This window comes from Micropterus dolomieu, linkage group LG11 (genome assembly GCF_021292245.1).
Source record: "Micropterus dolomieu isolate WLL.071019.BEF.003 ecotype Adirondacks linkage group LG11, ASM2129224v1, whole genome shotgun sequence".
In the NCBI taxonomy this organism is placed as follows: Eukaryota; Metazoa; Chordata; class Actinopteri; order Centrarchiformes; family Centrarchidae; genus Micropterus; species Micropterus dolomieu.
In genome coordinates this window covers 13,997,731-14,018,949 of record NC_060160.1, presented here as the reverse complement: position 1 = coordinate 14,018,949, position 21,219 = coordinate 13,997,731, and the positions used below count along the sequence as shown (strand labels likewise).

The 21,219-nt window shown below is 38.8% G+C and overlaps 1 protein-coding gene across 1 annotated transcript; it reads left to right on the top strand.

Annotated features, from left to right (window-relative positions):
* Positions 1-304: 304 nt before the first annotated feature.
* On the top strand, positions 305-14,407 carry LOC123979406 (serine/threonine-protein phosphatase 2A 56 kDa regulatory subunit delta isoform-like). The gene is made up of 3 exons (XM_046063319.1): positions 305-464; positions 13,154-13,219; positions 14,222-14,407. The coding sequence occupies exons 1-3, from the start codon at positions 381-383 to the stop codon at positions 14,405-14,407; spliced, it is 336 nt and encodes a 111-aa protein (XP_045919275.1). The 5' UTR covers positions 305-380.
* The last annotated feature ends 6,812 nt before the right edge of the window (positions 14,408-21,219 follow it).

Here is a 21,219-nt window from a genome sequence, read left to right as displayed (position 1 = left end):
AAATATCAGTTAAATTAATTATAAAGTTATATTAGATAAATGTTGTAAACATTTTGATGCTGATTTACCCTTTAATCCAGAAATACAGACTAAATAATTTTTTAAGTCAAATTTAAAAACATTGAAAAGAGGTTTGTTCTTCATAAATTTTGATTTATGAATAAATAATTTTCCAAGCAAGATTAATAGATTGACTATGTATTGTACAGAAGAGTTTGAATCAGAAAAATAAAATAAAATTTCAAAATTGGATAAGTGTACATTTGAGCGTTTCAGCCGTTTGTGTCAGTGAGGGAGACCGGAAGTGACGGCGATGTCTCTGAATCATCGTAGCGGTACATTAATTATAAACTTTGTGTTAATATTTAATTCTGTGACTTATGACTGTAACCAATACTGAGAAATACTCGAGAGAGTCTAATCCGGAGGGCATGTTCAAGCTTATGTGCCGACCCATTGCACTGGTGAGTTTGTTTTGTTCCGCTAGCCTATATGCTAATGTCCGCCATTGTGTGCCCATTGTTCTCGATGTAAACAGCGCTTGTAACCGCGGCCGCTGCTAACTCGAAGCTAACGGCTGAAGTGTATTATCCTTGTTAACTTACTAAAATGTCTTTAACGATAAAACGGGATACTTTTATTGTGTTCCGGACTACTACCAGTGGTGAGTGGAGTAGCTCCGTCAAGTTATATGTTTTCAAACGGTGTTTTATGTTGAGTTTTAAATTGATGTATTAACCGTTGTGGCCTAATGGACCAGGCCCTAGGACCCTGCTAACAGCCGTTAGTGGCTGTTGAGACACTTAATACTAGTGAATGCTATTGAGGTTGGATTTTCATACACTTCATTTATTAATTCAGGGCTGTTAAGTGTATTACGAATGTAAATCTTTGTATTGTTATTTTGCACCTTAGTGATAACTATGTATTATGGTTATGCACTTTATTTCAAAATGATAGTTGATATATTGAGAAATTTAATATGTTGTACAACTGAACTAGAAACATGATACTGTGATTTAGTGATGTTGAGTTTATTGATAAGCCTTAGCCTATGACAGCAATGTCAACAGTGTTAACTCTAAGGTAATTTTATGTCGACCTATTCCCTATAGGTGAGTTTTTTTAGGAGATTCAAAGTTGGGAGATCCTAAGAATTCTCTCTCTGCCTAAGTTTGCCAAAAAAAAAAATGATTTCATCCCAATTTCCTGTCTTTGTAAAGTGCTGCCATACAACCATAGGGTGTTCAGCAATTTCCATACTTATTGCTATATTTCCTGCATTAGCGGGGAATGGCAAAATGAGTATTTTGAATTACACCATTAGGGCTTATTATGCTAATCCATACCTGGCATGAATCACATTTTACATTTCTGAATCTGTGCCTTGGGCCCCAAATGTTCTGTGTGATTAAATGTTTTAAGCATGAATTAACAAAACCTTCATTAACAATCTGCAACTCCCACACATACAGTCCAATTATGTAATTACCCATTCAAAAAGCTTTTTATTTACAGACAGATGATTGATGTGTAAATGCTTCATATTTTTCTTCCCCTGTTGATGGTTTATAGTTGTATCCTCAAAACTGCCAATACACAGCAACATCTTTTCCATCACTCTGAGGTCTTAATGTCAAATTAAAATTTCTACTTCTGCAAGGTGATTTTGAACTTCATTCAAGCGATGGAACTGCTCCAGACATGAAGCTGCATTTCTTTTTCTGTGGCGGTCGAGCAGTTTATAGGTCAAGTTGGATGGTATCTGATTTGAGACACGAGCACTGCCTTTTATCAATGTGGAAAGGCTGGCCTTTCTGTCAACCTCTGTCTCGGTCTCCAGCCGCCTGTATTTGCCAGATTAGCCCAGACAGCTGGTTCATTTTCTGACCTGAGCAACTTCACCAGTAGAGAGGAACTGAGCTGAGGCTGAGAAGATAGGATGAAGAAATGTGAAAAGGACAGAGAAAGAGGAGAGAGCCTGAGATAGTCAGAGGAGCAGAAGAGAGGGTTCAGCTCTACCAATCCGTTTTCACTCCCAACACACCAATATGGCCAGTGTCATTTCTGGATGCGCCCTTCTATCATAATGTTTTGATGTGCCATTGAAGTCAGGTGATGTAATATAAAGAGCCAGAAAAGATTCCTTTTGACTTAACCAGTCACAAGCCTTCTTCCAAACTACTTTTTCCAGAAGTCAAACGAGACAGAATGAACTCCTCAAAGGGGAACTCCATCCATCCATCCATCGTCAACCGCTTAGCCTGCGTACAGGGTTGCAGGGGGCTGGAGCCAATCCCAGCTGACATCGGGCGCAAGGCGGGGTACACCCTGGACAGGTCGCCAGTCCATCGCAGGGCCACACATAGACGGGGCAGAAGACTACAAGTCTGAAAATTAAAAAAATCTGGGGGTGTGAGCAGTGGTGGCTGGTGAGAAATTGGGGAGGATAGGAGGAAAACCAAACCATGACCTCATGTTATTTTACACTAGTTGGCTACTTATCTCTACTTTCTTATGTTCAATGAAAAATTAAGCAGAAAGTAAAACAATGGCTTACAAGATTTCTTAACAACAACAATTTTATTCAATCCTGTTGTTTCCAGATTTAACATACAGGCCTAATACAGAAGAGTATTAATCAAGAGTGTGAGATGTAACAAGAATCAAATGTTTAACACCTGTGAAGGAAAGTGTCGTGACTGATGATAACCACTTGCTGGTTGAATCCAAGCTGGCTTGATTTCCAATGAGACAAACAAAACTTACTTCCAATTCCAATATTTTATTCCCAATGACACATTGTCACAAGTACAGGTTCACCAAGGCAAGTAGTGTAAGTAAAGTAAACAGCTGGCACTATCCTTTAACAAAGTTAGTAATTAAAGTAATTATTAACACCCATACTGAAACAGCAGGTGTAATTTTCTTATAACTTACATCTACTAGGTGCCAAGTTAAGTCTAGGGCTGGACGATATTGCCAAAACTGTTATCACAATGAAAAGTTTTATATCTTTCAATATCTATGATTATCACAATAAATATCAAATTGTTATTTCTTTCCAGTTTAAAGGCTGATTTTTGCTCCTGAATAAAAGTTGAAGAAACCTGATGGTTAACTGTGGTTTAAACTCTTCTTTATGGTCAACACTTGAGGCCAAACAGTGGATCACTTCACAAATCTGAGGTAGAACGTTCAAAACAATTATGATAAAATCTTTGTCAACAAATATGCACGAGTAAAATTAAGCAAAAGCTTTTTTCAGTCCCTTTTCCTCAACAAAATAAGCATCTTAATATCTTCCTAATTTGTGGATGTTTCAAGTGAATAAAATCAAACATTTATTGATTATTTATTGAACATTTGTTATATTGTCATTGAAAAAAAAATATATCGCGATAATATTGTTATTGTTTTATTGTCCAGCCCTAGTTAAGACCATCATGGTGAAATTATGAGAATGAGCCACTGTCCACTACTACGAAAGATACCTGATCCAGGGCGAGTGGCCGGTTAATATACCGGACTGTTATTTATGAGAGAGAGTGAGTAGTTTGCAAATTGCATGTATATAAACCTTTATTTAAACAGGAAATGTCCCATTGAGACAGTCTCTTTTACAAGGGAGTCCTGTATAATAACATTATAATGTCTTTCCTAATATGCTGTATGAATCTATCGCTTTACTGCCTGTTCATCATGTAATACAGTGGTAGAGAATTGAAGATGAAATTTGTTTCATTGGACCAACACAATGTCTTTATTCTGGTTGTTGGCTGGTTTAGGGGGACACAGTTGGAGCATCATTTTTAAATGTTTTGGCCAATAACAGATTAGCATGAAAAAAAGTTAAATTATATACGAGTTCCCACCCGAAGGAAGACAGCAGGAGCCCTTCCTCCTCATCCCCCAACCACCACTTCACACAGGCTGCCCTTTACCCTCACACCTGCCCTGCAGGTGTCACTGTTGAAGCATTTAAATCAGAATTTCAATGATTTTTTTCCAAAGAAGAGAGAAAAACTATTTTATAAAATGATACTGAGATTTGGTAATGGTTTATTTCAATATTTTGATCACTCTTTTGCTGCTCAAAAATATAGGCGCAGTCTGCCTCTAAGGACCTGCCAAAGAAAGAAAGACTTCTGTTTTTCACTTCTCATCTCTGCTTGGTGCTAGTTGCTCGAGGTTACATTAGCCCACATTAGCATAACATAACCAGAATCGCCTGAACTGTCGGTGGTGAAGTTGCATTGTGGGTCGTGTAAACACAAGGTTTTGACATGAAAAAAGAATGCATGGAATAAAGAAGAAATACGTTTTTTAAACTGACTCCTGAGTCTGACAATGTAAATGGAGTGCAATGCTCAACTGGTGGAATACTCTTTAAAGAACTTACATTTGTCTTCACATTTGAAGAGACAAAAATCCTGTCATGAGTTAGGTTAGATTAGATGTCTCCCAGATGATCCACTTTGCACTTAGATTTAAAAACATACATTGACTTTTACATAAAAGTGTTTCTTCCCCTTCATGTAAGACAAAATTCTAGCCAGTAAACAAACAACTTCAAATATGCATGGAAATTAAACACTGAACTGTATACGGGTTGTCAACCTATCAATCGCAGCAAATGTTGGTGAAAGAAAAGAAGCATTTGTATTAAATCATTGATATTATTTTGTAGTTTAAATTGATATACTGTATCAAAACTCTCACTAAAAATGTATAAAAATAGAAATGCATCTTTGCAATGCATTCTAAAGTCTAAGCCATTCCCTCTTCCAGCCTTTCCTCTCTTGCTCTCCCTCCCTTAATCCTTCTTTTAATGTACTGAAAGTTGCAGCTGTGACACACCTTTTTTATTCCGCTTTCCTCCGTTTTTGTATATGATAAAGGGAAGTAAAGACAAAATAAAGATTAAAGAAAAGTCTGACCCCCACACAGAGGGGATTCAGTTACATTGTTGACATGTCCCCCATGGTGTTAGCGTGATCCCTTCTCCCACTGCACCAGCAGAAGTCCTCTCTGCTACAGGAACCTGATCTTCTGAGATCATTTGAGTCATTACAACCCAAGACTGACAAACCAGTTTGAAATTTCAAGTGAAATGACAGCTGTAGCTGCAGTCTGTCAATCCCTCCCAGCAGGAAGAGCCAGAAAAAGAAAAAAAATAGATGACCGCAGGTAGTGTATGAGGTACCTTACAGAACAGAGGGTTTACCCTGACCCTGTACATATTGCATTGTAGACTAACTGGGGATTGTGTTGTGTTTGACAGGGTGTTTGTGGGTGTATGTGCTGTTCTGTGCCTGTCCGTGCAGGCATGCGTGGGTGTGCTGATGCTATTATAAAATCAAAAGAAATCTGATCTATCTCGTTGTGTATAATGGTCGCAGCTTGATATTCTGAGGATAACATTTGAATACTGCTCAAAAAGCTTTTGAAATACCAACTTAGCTCAAGTTATCTTACAAAATCTTCCTTTTCATAAAAAGTGTTTTTATTTTTTTTAACATTTTTCATAACTTTGACCTGATTTGTCAACATGGACTAAAGGTGAGATCCACTATTATGATGAAGCCGTGTGCCTGACATGATTTAAAGGAGGAGGCAAGGGAAAACAGCTAGCCTGACACAACTGTCTTTATCTGTTCAACAAAGTAAATTATCTGCCACTTAACAGACACAAAATGCAATTAAAATGTCTGTCCAACATGAACAGGGCCCTTACATGACAACAAGATGCATTTAGCAACTTAGCCATTGTTTAAATTCACCTAAATAGTGTTTTAGACGGCTAATTGCTAATTAATTGCATTTTGTGTCTGTTAAGAGGCACAAAGACACTCTTTATGTATATGCCCCCATAACTGCCATTTTAGCTGAGTGGGAGCTCTGGGTATTAGCTGTAGCAGCTCCGTGTTGCAAGCACCAATCTGGTTCGGTTTTTTTTCTATAGACAGTACTCACAAAGGTATAACGATCAAGATTAACTTAAAAATTGCCCGGAGTTCTCCTTTAAGCCTGAAATTGTTTTGGGTTGATAAGAAGCTGCTATACTTATTAGCCAGCTATTTAAACAAACAGCCTCAGATTTGAGCTTCAGAGTAATGTTTTTGATTACAATAGTAAGAGAACTTTTTTAATAAAGGTTCCTATATTTATAGTTTATTAGAAAACAGACACGTTGTACTCAAACCTATGACGAAGGTAACAAAAACAGCCTATCAGTGACTCTAAAGCTAAACAATTAACACATTATATCTCAACTGTATAATCCATATAACAACTAAAAATGTCAATTTGTGGCTTCCTAAAGGTAGTGTGTGGACCCCATGACCCAGGCTAGCTGTTTCTCCATTTCTAGTGTGTATGCTACGCTAAGCTAACCAACTGCTGGCTTCATCTAAAAGATGTGAGAATGGTATGATTTTCTCATCTAAGTCTCTGCAAAAACAACTCCTTTAAACTCCTATTTTAGTGTTTTAAACAGCAAACCTTGAGATCTAGTAATATTATATCTGCGATCCAAAGCCTCTTTTTAGTGGACACAACTGTTAATGCAGTTATTGCTGCAGATGCAGTTACGATTCAAATGTATGTATTTGTGCATGCATGTGCGCAAGCAGGTGGGGAATACACGTGTGACGACAGTTCCTTTTAATGTTTTACAACCGTCTGCCAGATAACAGCGCTTACAGGCTTTTCTTTAGTCCTGCCTCTTTGATATTCCTTTGTCTAGAGCCCTTACAGACAAAAGGCAAGCAATATCTATGGTAAAAATCATATTATCGCCTCAGTCCCAGCTCAGGGCTGGGGAGGAAAAGCTGGACAACAATGATTCAGCCAAAGTATACTGTTTCTTTTAACACTGAATCAGTATGGGCCTGATTCGCAACTCAATTTGAAATGGTTAATGTACACTTCAAACTAATCTGCATTACCTCAAATATGAAGATTCCAAGCCATATTATACTACTGTATTGAGTGTTAAATGTGCTATCTGCATTCACATTTGTATGCATGTGTGTGCTTTCTGAGAAATAATGAAAAAACCCAAAGGCTTTTCTTAAAAGCCAGGCTCTTCTGAACCCCCACAATCCAGACTATACTGTGAGAGGATGCTGTTTGTGCTTTCAGGGTGATGACAGAATTTAAGTTGAAAGCTGAAGATCTTGGTTTTTGTGGTCCTCACGGAAATCTTAATAATGAACTGAATTTGTTTCATATTCTCTACTTAAGTGGAATTTTACACAGCAATTACAACAGTAACAAGGTCAATTTAAAATACCTAGATTGCCATTAACCTTAAATTTCTTAGTTTCTTGACATTTTAATGCTTCAAATGAAACCACAAATGCAGGATTGTTTTGAATAAATCAATGCAGAAAATTTCTGAAAGGTGAGACTTTCTCTTTTCAGTTTTAAGATTGCCAAATAAAATCAAAATCTAACTTTTTCTGGTGCTGAAATAAACAAGGTGGTGAGATTAGGGCTGTCGCGATAACTGCAAAATTGAAATACAGCACTATTGATCAAGCCTACAGTGGAGGATAGCAAGCACCGCAACAACTGCAATTTTCATACTTTACACTTCAGTGCCAGTTAAATTAATAAATTAGTGCTTCAAAAGTTCCACAGCCGTAACAAGCTCTGTAATGGTTCAATGATGGATCGCCATGGGCTGGATGTGACCTGACTTCAAACTTGAAATCTGTAAGTGTTGCCGGGTTTTGTGTTGTTTTACTGTTTATTTTAAAGGTTAGCTAACTTGGCATTAGCATATTGCGTGGCTAATGTTGGACTAAAATTGTATTCCTGAGGGACAGTCAAGAGAAACTGTGAACGGTAAGCCTCATTTGAAGCTCACTAACTAATGAATGTAGTGTGTTGGATGCCTGCAGCTGTTTTCAGTTATAACATTACTACAGCGCAGGGGTTAGTTGTTAACAGCCCATTCTGCACCGGTGTGTGTGTGCGTTGCTGCGGTATGTAAATTGACTTGATAGACATGCCCTGAAAGTAACGATGTATCTACGTGGGAAAAAAACATGGTCAAACAACAAAAATGAGTTTGCTTGGCAATGTTGTTGATTAGCACCCAGCAGCTAGCTTGCTCCGACCATAAAGCTGCTGTTAGCGGCTCGCCGTGCAGTGAGGTGAGATCCACATACAATCTTACTATGCTATATGACACCAAATTACTTCACTAATGAAAAATCTGATAATACAGCTGTTGAGCCCCAACATATTACGGTAGGGAAATTAATTCACCACAACACCCCTAGGTGACATACCAGCGCCAAAGGGAATGTGTACGATCTGATCTGAAAAGGCCTTTAATTGCTACAGCAAGACAGAGGTGAGTGTGGTGGTGAGTCTACTGAAACAATGTGTATCAAGTGAGCCAATAAACAGCCATTATGTTTGTTTCAGAGCTAAACGGTTGGCATAATTGTTCTTAATGAAGTTGTGGATTAGAAGCGACATGTCTGGCTTTGGCAATAATAAAATGCAATGGATAGAAAAATGCCTTACCTTCATATTCTCTGTGTTATCTTCTTGCACTGCACAGGGACCTACCTAAAATGAAGAAAAAATAAATACGCACACACGAGGGGAAAGGGGAAACACTGGAGAATGCAAAAAATGACAATATACACATAAACCTGCAATTTGTGTATCTCTCAAATAATTCAAAATATTGGTCTGTTTTTTTTTCAAGGAATACAAATAAAATTCATGTCTACATAACATTAAAACTAAGCTTAGCTGTAAGCTAATTGGAGAATGAAAAGATGAATGTCAACATTTCACAATTAAGCTTTTCCTGAAAAGCGAAATGTGCTTATAAGTCAACCTAAATCTCTTTCAGGCTGAATGATAAAAGCTGTGTGAAAGTAAAACAACTCTGGAAAAGGCAAAAATCAGGCTGCAACACAAATGCAAAGGGTAGAGCCCAGGGTAGAGCTATCTGGGGAGCCCTCCAACAGCCCATGGGAAAAGAAAAGAGGTTGACACTGGTGCAGCATGAGCCGTAGGCTGAAGAACACAAGGTGAGATCCAGTAGAGTTGGCATGAAACAGCAAGGTGACTGTAGAAAGTAACTACAGGCAAAAATACTTTAAGGTCACTTAGGAGAAACTGGAAAGTTGAATCCCAGAGGAGGATGTTCCTGAAGCAGGAGGGACATGATGTTCTTCTAAGCCCATCAAACAAGCCATCTGCTGGGGCAAGGCGGGGGCACCAGGATGCTCTCTCTCTACACAGAGTGAGAGTGCTCCATCATGCTAAACATAAACATGTCAACCAACCGAATCGCTGCTAATGTGCATAATATGCTAATGGTAGCATGCTGGCAACAAGAGTGGCTTTTGCTCATCTTGGCCCAGCCTCAGGCAAAATTACATTTTTGCTCCACTAGTTGTAAGGAATTAAGCAAACCCTTTCAACAAGTATTAAATATAATGTAATTATAAAATTATTTAAATATTTAAAATAATAATTAGAATTTTATCATATTTTTTAAGCTCTTCATATGTTTTGTGTGTAAAAATCTTACTTTGTAAAGTAACTAGTAACTGAAGCTGTCAGATAAATGCAGTAAAGTGAAAAGGACAATATTTCCGTCTGAGGTGTAGTTGAGTAGAAGTAGAAAGTGGCATAAAAATAAAATACTCAAGTAAAGTACCTCTCATTTGTTCTTGAGTACAGTACTTGAGTAAGTGTACTTAGTTACTGCCCACCACTGCCAATATCACTGCTCACATTCACTTGTTTTCACACCCTGAACATTTGTTTATATTCATTATTTTTATAGGTATCTGGTCATGAACTGAATTGTTAGACAAGTGGCAATGTCAACTTGGTGTTCAAATTTTCATCCTCGCAAAAAACATGAAAACATGAATTACCCTCTAAATCAAACTGCCGGCTCTCTTTCACAATGAAAGCAGGCAAACATACAGGCCTGTAAGTGTGAGCTTGTGTGTGACAAGTTATGTCGCAATCGATGCACATTCATGTGGGATCCCGCACCTGCGATATAACACATTGATAACAGTCAACCAAGCCAACTTTCCCCTGGTTCTCCTTTGTTCTCTCCAGCAATATTCTTCCATCACAACAAGCTGTCCATTTCTCTCTCCCTTTACCCCTTTCCCTCTCCTGGAAAGGTAAACAAGCTCTTGTTGAGCAGCCCCACTCATTAGCCCCATTGGCTGGACAGCTGTCTCATAAAACAAGCTGGCGTTATGGCAACTCACACTTCAATGACTGTGCGACACAGTGCTGGTGTAAAATAGGTTCAATTGTTGTAGCATAGATTAAAGAATTTAAACCAGGTGACTCTCAAATATAGCTAAAAACCCAAACTAATGAAAAGATGAAATAAATATTTGAGAGAGGACATCGTTTTCAGCTTGAAGTCGATACATAAGAATACACTATTAAGCAGATTTATGTGAAAAAAGAATTCATTCATTTATTAAAGAAAGGTAGAATTACAATTCTTCCCTCATATGACTGGTATTCCTCATTACACCAGCTGCCTGTAAACTACTAGTTAATTCATTGCATTTCTTTGTGAAAAAGGGACATTGTGCTGTCTCACGAATATCCATCCACCCTACCCATGCACGCACAAAAAAAACAAACCTTTTTTTCTCTCTAGGATTTTGCATTCGCTGCTGTTGCTGAGACAGGAAATGAAGGGACCCGTATCACCCAATAACAACACCATGTTGACAATGAAGCTCTGACCACGGATTGAGGGAGAGATGGAAACACGATGATTCAGAGAACAGAACAGAACACTCACAACCTGATCAGTATACACCAGTGTACTGCGTCGACAACCAGAATAGAAAACAATCTAACTCTGTTTGTAGCCCACACATTCATTCATTGCTCATGTCAATCTGTACTACAATCAGTCAGGGATAAAACACATGCTGTGTAAAAAAAAAAAAGAAAAAAAAGGGGCAGGTACACTGAAACTCTCTGGATTAAGTGGGAGTGTATTCAACTTTCAACCTACAGGCAGAAGTGATGAAATTTAATAAGAAGAATCTCATTGAGGTTGTTTTAATGCAAAGGTGTCAAAGAATCATGGGCAGTTTAGGTTTTCACCCAGTTTTACTGGAAAGAAAATCTGATTTTGGGCTGTCAAAGTTACACTACTCGTACTATTACTACAAACTCCTCCCCAAATGTAAGATTAATCGATTTCCTAATGTAGGCTACACCTGTCTTTAGGTAAATGAAGAGTAATAAATGTTACAGGAAGTTCAAAAGCATGCAACACTGCCACCATATGGACTGAGTTGTGTATTACACCAACATAACAAAGCCACACAGGGAATACAAGCACCCATCACTAAAGACGTTCAGATCTCATTGCGTTCACCATGGAAAGACAGCCCAACTAAAGGAGACAAATAACTAAAATCCCACTTGAATAAATCAAATACGGATTTTTTTATTTCATACATGGGACTGCATCTTTAAAAGGCTATTTGGTTGCTGTATGTGATGTGAGGATCTGCTGTCAAGACCCTATTGTTGCCAAAGTCTTGTAACAATAAACTGTTAAAGCTTAAAATTACATCTATGTAGACAGGAAACATTGTTTTGTTTTTTTTAAGTTTCTGCATTTTCATTCTTTAATTTCACCCTATGTAAGCTTTTTCTGCTATCTGTGAAAAAATGTGGGATATTGTTCTCTTAGGCTATCGCTTGACACCACAATTGCTCCATAAAGTAGCCTAAATATTGTTGGTGTTTTTTTTTACCAACAACTGCCACAAAAAAATGTGAATTGAATGAATAGGTTAGCCTATTTAGTAATTTGCAAAGCAAGTCAGAACCATATTTGGTTTGACAACAACTTCAGCTTAGCTGCAAATGGTAACTGGTTAGTGGGTGATGTTTACCTGCCAATTGGTAGGCTTTAGTGTTTTTGGTAAAGAAAGGTTGCATAACTTTGTTTCTTCAAATTTTCCTTTTCTTTTTTTAGTGTGTGTCTGTGTGCGTTAACTTTTCTTTTAATATCAGCATTAATTACAAGAGAACTTATAACTTAACACAATTTGTGATATCCGGACTTGGTATTGGGAAGTAATCTAAAAGCCACTAACGGTTTATGTTGGATGAATCATGGGAAGAAGGGCGAATTTAATATCAGGAGGGAAGGGGGGGGGGGGGCAAAAGCCGATGTCAGGCCCGTCTTTGATAAAAGTCATGTAAAATTTGTGGCATGAAATATCTCCCCTACAGTTGAAGCACTGTGCACAACTCTACTCCAAATGGCGAGTAAGCGCCATCTTAGATTTTACGTGTGTTTCGTAGCAGCCTAGGCTATCTATAAAAAAACTCAGTCAGTCTTAATGAGCTGCGGTTTTGCTACTTTACACTCGCCTATTTTTTCACCTGGTAGGTTTCTGTGAAGTCTACCTCCATTTAGGTTAATTTAAAAAAAAATTTAATATCTGCTGTTACATTACTCAAATGAGTGGTGAACGCCTGAAATGAGTGGGGCATAGCAGTCCAGGAAACACAATGACATAGCATTAGACTCCGAAGTCAGAGTAAGAATCCCCGGTCAACCCCTAACGTTAATCCTTTTGCAGCAACCTCCTCCTTCTTTCGAGATACAATACTGCCCTCCTGTGGCACTTACTAAATATTACAACCGGCACAGGACACATCTCTCGCTTAGAGCGGAGGATACGGGTACCAGAAAGTGCAGCGACGGCAGCAGTTAAGGTGGACGTTGACAGCGAACATAATCGGTATTTTCTTCAAGAATGAACTGTATCTTTTTAACAACGCATGACTTGTGGTGTGCAGCCACCGCGGAGATAGGATGACAGCCTGCTGTGGCTCGGACTCAGTCACATGGTGTTTGGATGGGCAGTCGTGAAAGCCACATCAGGGTGTACAGACGTGTTAACCAGGCATCTGCTGTCAGTGTGTGACCAGTTTCACCGCAGACCTGCTGACACTGGGAATTCCCATCACAGCATGCCTCACAAGAGCAAAAAAGAAAAGGTTAAGCGGATTTTTGGATTCAAATGTACTTTATTAAATGTTAGCACAACATACTTTGTATTTAATTTTGTTTGACTGATTCCTCACTTTTTGTTAGGAATCCTCCAAATCTGGAAGGTCTAAAAAATCTGGAAGTAAAAATGGGCCTGCAGACGACCAAGATGTAAGTATTTTTTAACTTTTCACTGTCCATACAGGACTTGCATTGTTAACGCTACTTTATAAAAATGTGTAATATAAGAAATGCATTAGTTAGCATGTACAAATATAAACTATATACTATATAAGCTGTGAACGGTATGATTATTGTAATGATACCACAGGATACTACAATAAACACATTAAAGTAAGGAAAGTCATTGTAAACTAAGTATTGAGTAGTAATTTCCTTTTGGTATAGCCAATGTTTAAGTTCTACTCAAAAACTTCACAGGGATGTTACACACACGCACACGCGCGCGCGCGCACACCCCCCACACACACACACACACACACACATTAAACATATCACATGCACATGTAAGGATATTAAACAGATGCATTCATTCTCTCACTTTTTACACCAACATTTGCTTTTTAACATTTTGTCCTTATGAAATGTAGACAAAGTTGCTCATGTGACAGATGATCTTATGACTTTATCTTCTAATAAAATACTTCCATTCAATCCCTCGTTCTGCCCATCATGACTTGTTTGGCCTCTAAGTATAATACGAGGCATTGTAGCAGCTATTTTTGGCCTTATCGTTTCTGGCGTACGTCAGTGATGGTGAGTATAGTACAATGACATTGGAAGAGACCTGATTGATTGACTGCTGGACCTGCTGTTTGTTCCCATTGACAGCTTTATCAGCTCCATCTGTGCTCAATTATTCTGACCACTGAGGTCCATCCCGAACTCTGTCAACAAATGAAGTACAGTACACCGCCGAATGTGATCAGGTTGCTTCACTGAGAATCACCTGATCTGATTCGGAAAGGAACTTGACCCTTAACCACAACACCCTCTCCTCTCCTCTCCTCTCCTCTCCTCTCCTCTCCTCTCCTCTCCTCCTTTGAACTTGAATAAAGTGATTCCTTTGCCATTTCCTTTGGGGCAGGAACTACCGTGCCCTACAGTGCTCCAGTAACGGGAGCCCTTCCTCTGCGACTCTTGTTTCTGCAGGGCTCCAATAAGAAAGTGCCTCCCGCAACTCAGCTGATGAGGGTAAAGCAGCCAGTGTCACACTCTGCCGTGAAGAGGGAGAAGAGGTTCAGCACGTCCTCTTTCCCCCTCAGCGCTAAAAGAGAGCTACAGAAACTACCTGAACTGGCAGGTATGCGTCGCTCAATATACAGTATCCCCATTTAAAGCTGTCCCTCTTTTCTTCACGTTTCCTTTGAACGCTACTCTTCTACATTCTGTAATAACACATGCATACATAGGTACGTTTTTACTCCTGGAAAACACTGACCTTTGTCTAAGATGAATGTTTGGCCTATGTGGATGAAGAGAATCATATTAACAATTCATAGCCTTGGTGGATCCTCATAACCGCCTTTTTAACCTTGAGGTCTTTGCTCACTACATAATTTATAGCTAAGCAGTCTGTCCATCAGCTTTATCTGTAATGCAAATGATGTGCAATCAGCTGCATCTCCAGCCATACCTGGAAGAAACAGATATTACCCCCAGAGGGGTCACTCACATAAGAAAACTCTTGACTCAAACAATAAATCAAAATATAAGCCCAAATCAAACATAAACTGTAAACTCCGTCATATCTTGGAGCATCAGGCATCCTATAGCATAAGCTTGTGATACAACCATGAAGTTTGAATAGTTGTGATAGGAGGTTTTAACTTGTTTCAAAGTTACTCTAGTTATCAGCACACCAAGTATAATAACTCTAGCAAGCGAGCCGGTCGCACTGTCAGTATTTTAATTTGCCGTATTCATTGAGTCTATTAGTACGTATCACACTGATGCCGATTCTGTGATACAGGAAGATTGAGGTTTGAACATTTACATCAATCTTTCATGGCTTCTTTGTTTACACACAGCATTACAGGCAGGATCTGGCCTAAGTGGTTTCCTGTAAACTATACCCAACTATGCTTTGTCCTCATACCTGAATGAACTGGGTGACACTACAGAGAAACAACAGAGGCGTACTAGCCTAAAGAATTTTGGAAGTCTGTGGGAGACACGGCCACAATTAAATCAAACAAATACTGATTAGCTTAGTTTTCATTTAAAGAAACACTCTTTTTTTTTCCTGGGAGTTTTGAGAAGACGGTGAGGGGGAAAGGAGTGGGAGGAATAAGAAAATGATCTACCTGACCTGTCAGTAGACAGTAGTGACCTGAAGAAACATGCATGAACAAGCTGGGCATTGAACATCATCGTAAATTACACACCTGACAGAGGTCAGATGCAGTCAAGATAACCACTTGCTCAGTCACTATGGGTGAGTGACTGTTGTACTGTAGTTGTATGTATAGGTGCTGGTCATATAATTAGAATATCATCAAAAAGTTGATTTATTTCAGTTATTCCATTCAAAAAGTGAAACTTGGGATATTATATTCATTCATTACACACAGACTGATATATTTCAAATGTTTATTTCATTTAATTGTGATAATTAAAACTGACAACTAATGAAAATCCCAAATTCAGTATCTCCAAAATTAGAATATTACTTAAGACCAATACAAAAATAGGATTTTTAGAAATGTTGGCCAACTGAAAAGTATGAACATGAAAAGTATGAGCATGTACAGCCTGAATTACTGCAGCAATGCGGCGTGGCATGGAGTCGATCAGTCTGTGGCACTGCTCAGGTGTTATGAGAGCCCAGGTTGCTCTGATAGTGACCTTCAGCTCTTCTGCATTGTTGGGTCTGGCGTATCGCATCTTCCTCTTCACAATACCCCTTAGATTTTCTATAGGGTTAAGGTCAGGCGAGTTTGCTGGCTAATTAAGAACAGAGATACCATGGTCCTTAAACCAGGTACTGGTAGCTTTGGCACTGTGTGCAGGTGCCAAGTCCTGTTGGAAAATGAAATCTGCATCTCCATAAAGTTGGTCATCAGCAGGAAGTGCTCTAAAACTTCCTGGTAGACGGCTGCGTTGACCTTGGACATCAGAAAACACAGTGGACCAACACCAGCAGATGACATGGCTGAGTGATGGCCATCACTGACTGTGGCAACTTTACACTGGACTTCAAGCAACGTGGATTGTGTGCCTCTCCTCTCTTCCTCCAGACTCTGGGACCTTGATTTCCAAAGGAAATGCAAATTTACTTTCATTAGAGAACATAACTTTGGACCACTCAGCAGCAGTCCAGTCCTTTTTGTCTTTAGTGTAGGCGAGACGCTTCTGACGCTGTGTCTTGTTCAAGAGTGGCTTGACACAAGGAATGCGACAGCTGAAACCCACGTCTGTGCGTGGTGGTTCTTGAAGCACTGACTCCAGCTGCAGTCCACTCTTTGTGAATCTCCCCCACATTTTTGAGTGGGTTTTGTTTCACAATCCTCTCCAGGGTGCGGTTTTCCCTATTGCTTGTGCACTTTTTTCTACCACATCTTTTCCTTCCCTTCGCCTCTCTATGAATGTGCTTGGACACAGAGCTCTGTGAACAGCCAGCCTTTTTAGCAGTGACCTTTTGTGTCTTGCCCTCCTTGTGCAAGGTGTCAATGGTCGTCTTTTGGACAGCTGTCAAGTCAGCAGTCTTCCCCATGATTGTGACTACAGAACTAGACTGAGAGACCATTTAAAGGCCTTTGCAGGTGTTTTGAGTTAATTGGCTGATTAGAGTGTGGCACCAGGTGTCTTCAATATTGAACCTTTTCACAATATTCTAATTTTCTGTGATACTGATTTTGGGGTTTTCATTAGTTGTCAGTTATAATCATCAAAATTAAAAAGAATGAACAATTGAAATATATCAGTCTGTGTGGAATGAATGTATACATTATACAAGTTTCACTTTTTGAATGGAATTACTGAAATAAATCAACTTTTTGATGATATTCTAATTATATGACCAGCACCTGTATGTAGTATGCCTTATGTCTTTCTAATTGTTTTATTTAGAAGGGTAGTCATATTTCAGACATTTTAACATATCTGAATGAGCGCCATTTTCATAATCAGTTGGTTAAAGCAAACCTTTTAAAGCAAAAATGCCAAATATTACCCAGTTCCAGATTCTCCAAAGTGATGATGTTTTTTTTTCTCCATTTGATATCCTTGTAAACTGAATATGTTTGAGTCTTGGATTGAAAAGGTAAACCTAATTTTTCATGGTTTTCTTACACGTTATAGACCAAACGATTCATTGATTAATTAAAGAAAACGTCAGGTTAATCGATAATGAAAAATAATCTGAATGTGGATAACAGCTCACCAGAAAGATATTTAATTCAGACATTCTGCATGGCCATCCCTGTGCAAGAGAAATCTTTATTTTGTATGATTCATTTATTTTTCAAAACAGATTTCAGTGCAACATTCAAGGCAAATTGTTAACTTAATTGCGAACGTCTTGCTTCATTAAGTGAATTTCATGTTTTGTTTCCCCTGATATGATTATATAATGACTATGCTTTTAAGTAAAATGTCCTTCATTTCTGTAGAGTTCTTCTGGTTGAACTTGAGTTGTATTTTAGGGAGCCTGTTTTGTGGCATATTTTCTTTGTAGAGTTTGGGAGAGGAGAGAAAATTCTTCTTATTTGCAATGTAATATTATATTTTGTGTGTGTGTTTTTTTTTTAAACCAAATTTTCTTCGCCCCTTCCCCACAGTGTATTTGGTGTTGTACAAGTCCATGCGTGACACAAATGCTACTGTAGGTCAGCAAAACATAACTAAATAGAAAACCACAAAAACAATACAATAAAATATCACATCTCACTCAGAATCATGGCGCAAACAGACTGCACGAGAAGTGTGGACAACATTTGTAAATGGAAAAGTTTTATTGTAGCTTCAAGTTCTAGCCATTTGAACACAAACAACATAAAAAGGCTATTCATTGCGACTGTATGTGTGTGTGTGTTTGAGAGAGAGAAAATGAAGGTCTGTAAATGTTTGTGACAGTATCAAATGAAATGACTATGGATTTTATCTAATTTTTTTGTCTTTATCGAGTGACTACAGTTGACTGAGTCTTACTTGCTGGTGTGGACAACATTTTGTCAGCAGGACAGGAGGTTTTGTCCGTAGGCAACAATGCATGTTTGATGAAGAAGGGTTGTAAACAGTATGTTGTTCCAAGTGTTGGTAAAACATTTTTGTGCTGTTGCCATATGGCACTCTGTGTATGTGTGTTTCTTAGGGCAGGTTCATACCTAAAGGTCTGGTTCCTGAATCGAACCAACGCGAGGATGATGTTTGCGTTCACCAAAGCAAAACTCAAACAAAAGCCATATTGGTGGAAATGGCATTCGATTATTGGTCATACAGTCGGCAGGTAAAAAAAACAAATACTCCAAATACTCCAAATACTACAGTACTTTCATGTACTGTTGATGCAGTTTTTCTTTCCCACTACACTTCTCAACTGTTCGCCTTCTCTAAGTGAGACACGTTCTCTTCAGAACAAATATTCAGGATCTCATTATCTCACTTCCTCATGAGTTTAGGTTTGTCCTTTGCTAGTTGACATTTTGGTAGCAAAGTCACCTAAACAGGAAGAGAAATATGCTCCAGGGTTTGGTTCAACTGGACAAAGCAAAGACAAAAAAAATTCCTTGAAAAGACCAAAACCAAAAATGTGGTAGTTCAACTCTGACTTTCTGACCCTGCTCTGTCTGTGGGCACTCAGCTGCAACACTATGTGCTCCTAGTAAAGACATGAATCTCAAAAAGGGGTTACATATACATTGTTTAATTTAAAAAGGGCTCAGTAATTTGGTTCACACTAGATTCTTATCAAACTTTATTCAACGTAAACTAAATTACATTTGTTTGGGAGTATTTTCAACTGGAGATTAATACACATTTAATGCGTTAGTGAGTATTTACGCCATCAGGATGGTGTGTGGGCCTGACTGAAAATAAAGTACAGTGTGTGTGTGTGTTCATGTTAATGAAAGAAAACATGTCACCCGTTGCAGCACTGTGCCTCATTGATGTGTATTTAATTGTTGCTGGACAACAATGGAGGTGTTTGGCACAGAGGAATAACTTATATCAGGATCAATTCATATTGATTTTGGTCTTTTCATGGGATCTGGTGACAATAATAAACAATATGGAAAATCGCCTGGTGTGTTTCTCAACCTGTACACACACTCCAGCCTGTCCAACCAGTAGAAAGTAAGTGGCAGCTTTCTGGAAATACTGGCGCCGGTTGTCATGGCTGTGGAATGTAATGGCACCTCTTGGAGAGGCTTTGGCCCCACAGTGAGAGAATGCCAAGAGTGACAACTGCTAAGTGATACACTTGGCCTTCCTCTTTTCTCCTCTCCTCTCCTTTAGTCCTTTCCCTTTCCCCTTGTCGCACCATCTGACTACTCCTCTGTCTTTTTTAATACAGTTTTTACAGTTTTGATACAGACTGTAAAGACATCTGAGTATAGAAATAACAACAAAAGAAAGAAGGAAACAGTTAGAATAAAGACAGTCCACAATGAAGTTATTACTCCACCTGCTGAGGCAAAAAATACCTGCCAAGAAGAATTTTTACTTGCAAAAAAGACATAAATAGACACCTATTTATGGGTCATGCATCTTTAAAATACATATGCCATTTTGTTTTATAATTAGATATGCATTTAAACAAGGTGTTATTAGGATTTCGTGCTTAGTAAGTGGTAGGACAACTGTAACATGAGCTACTTTAAATCACACCCTCCTCATTGATTGACTCTTAATTAATTAGTTGTTAACTAATCGTCTGACATCGTTCACTGTTGGAAACCAGCACAGTCCCTTTGTCATTAAATCACTGTGAAATTGGCGTTGAACCCCACTACTCTGAAGACTCTGATCAGCCTTGTGGTGTGAACGTGGTTGCACTTCTCGTGTCCTCGGGTAAATCACATGAAACGTGGGAAAGCTACTTCATTATGCAGAGAGGGTGTGCAGATTTGCCACCTTGGAGTTGGACTTCATTTGGTGCACAGACTCATGAAATAATTATCCACTTAAGGGTTAGTCTAAATATACCTAACCAATATAATTGTACGTGTGATATACTATTATATTCAACTTGTATGATACATATAGATATTCTTAAACAGATGTTTAAGTCACTGAATAAACTTTCAGTCAGGCTGCAAAATGCTGCTCGGAGCTGCAGCAGTTTCCTGCGTTGCGTGCATTTAATTTTCTGTCCTCTTGCTTTCATTTCCTGTTTACAGCTAATTTTGTTTTTTTACGCTTGTATGTCACCCAGAATAACATAATGCAGCAAATTCTGCCATCGCTCCGAATACTGTGAGTCATAAAACCCTCTCACAAAATATATTATGTAAAGCCACTGAACATGGTAGCTTAATTTTGTTCTTACTGGAAAGTAGCCTACTTAAAGTGTACTGCCATCAATTTGATATCTTTTTTAACTGTCTTACAGGACTGGATCTAATCACTTATTTATTTTTGAATAATCAGGATGACACTACACCATGCATTTACATGGTCTTTCATCTTGTGTAGTGAATAATCACACCACAGCTTTCTATTGAATTTCTTTAGTTTTTCTTGCTGGCGTGGTCAGACGTTTGAGTCCCCAAGAGTCCTGTCCTCAGCCCCTCATGTGGTTTCTTCATGTCTCCTTCTGTTCCTCATTGAATCCAAAGATGTGAGGCCCCCTCTGACCCTCTCCTGCACCTCTCTTTGATAAAGAATCAAATGGGGATGACATGAGGAAAACAATGAGAAGACTTTGAAGATTCAGTCAGGGCCTCTCTCTCTCTCTCTCTCTCTCTCTCTCTCTCTCTCTCTCTCTCTCTCTCTCTCTCTCTCTCTCTCTCTAAGCAGTCAGTGTAAGTTATTTCCAGCTGCTTATCCAAAGTCAGATTATGCAGAAACCCCTGCTAATGGTTAAACTATGGAAAGGACTTAAGTCAATCTGATCTTAGATCTGTAACACCGCCTGCCTTGCACAGCGTCACCAGACCAGTGAGTGTGGAGGAGGAGCCCTCCCCCCCCCCCCCCCCCCCCCCCAA

What these genes read in the sequence shown, in the direction of transcription:
- LOC123979406 (XM_046063319.1), top strand. Translation starts at nt 381, where the DNA reads ATGACTGTAACCAATACTGAGAAATACTCGAGAGAGTCTAATCCGGAG. An exon ending in TGTGCCGACCCATTGCACTG is followed by an intron (nt 465 to 13,153) that starts GTGAGTTTGTTT and finishes ACTTTTTGTTAG; the next exon opens with GAATCCTCCAAATCTGGAAG. An exon ending in GGCCTGCAGACGACCAAGAT is followed by an intron (nt 13,220 to 14,221) that starts GTAAGTATTTTT and finishes TTGTTTCTGCAG; the next exon opens with GGCTCCAATAAGAAAGTGCC.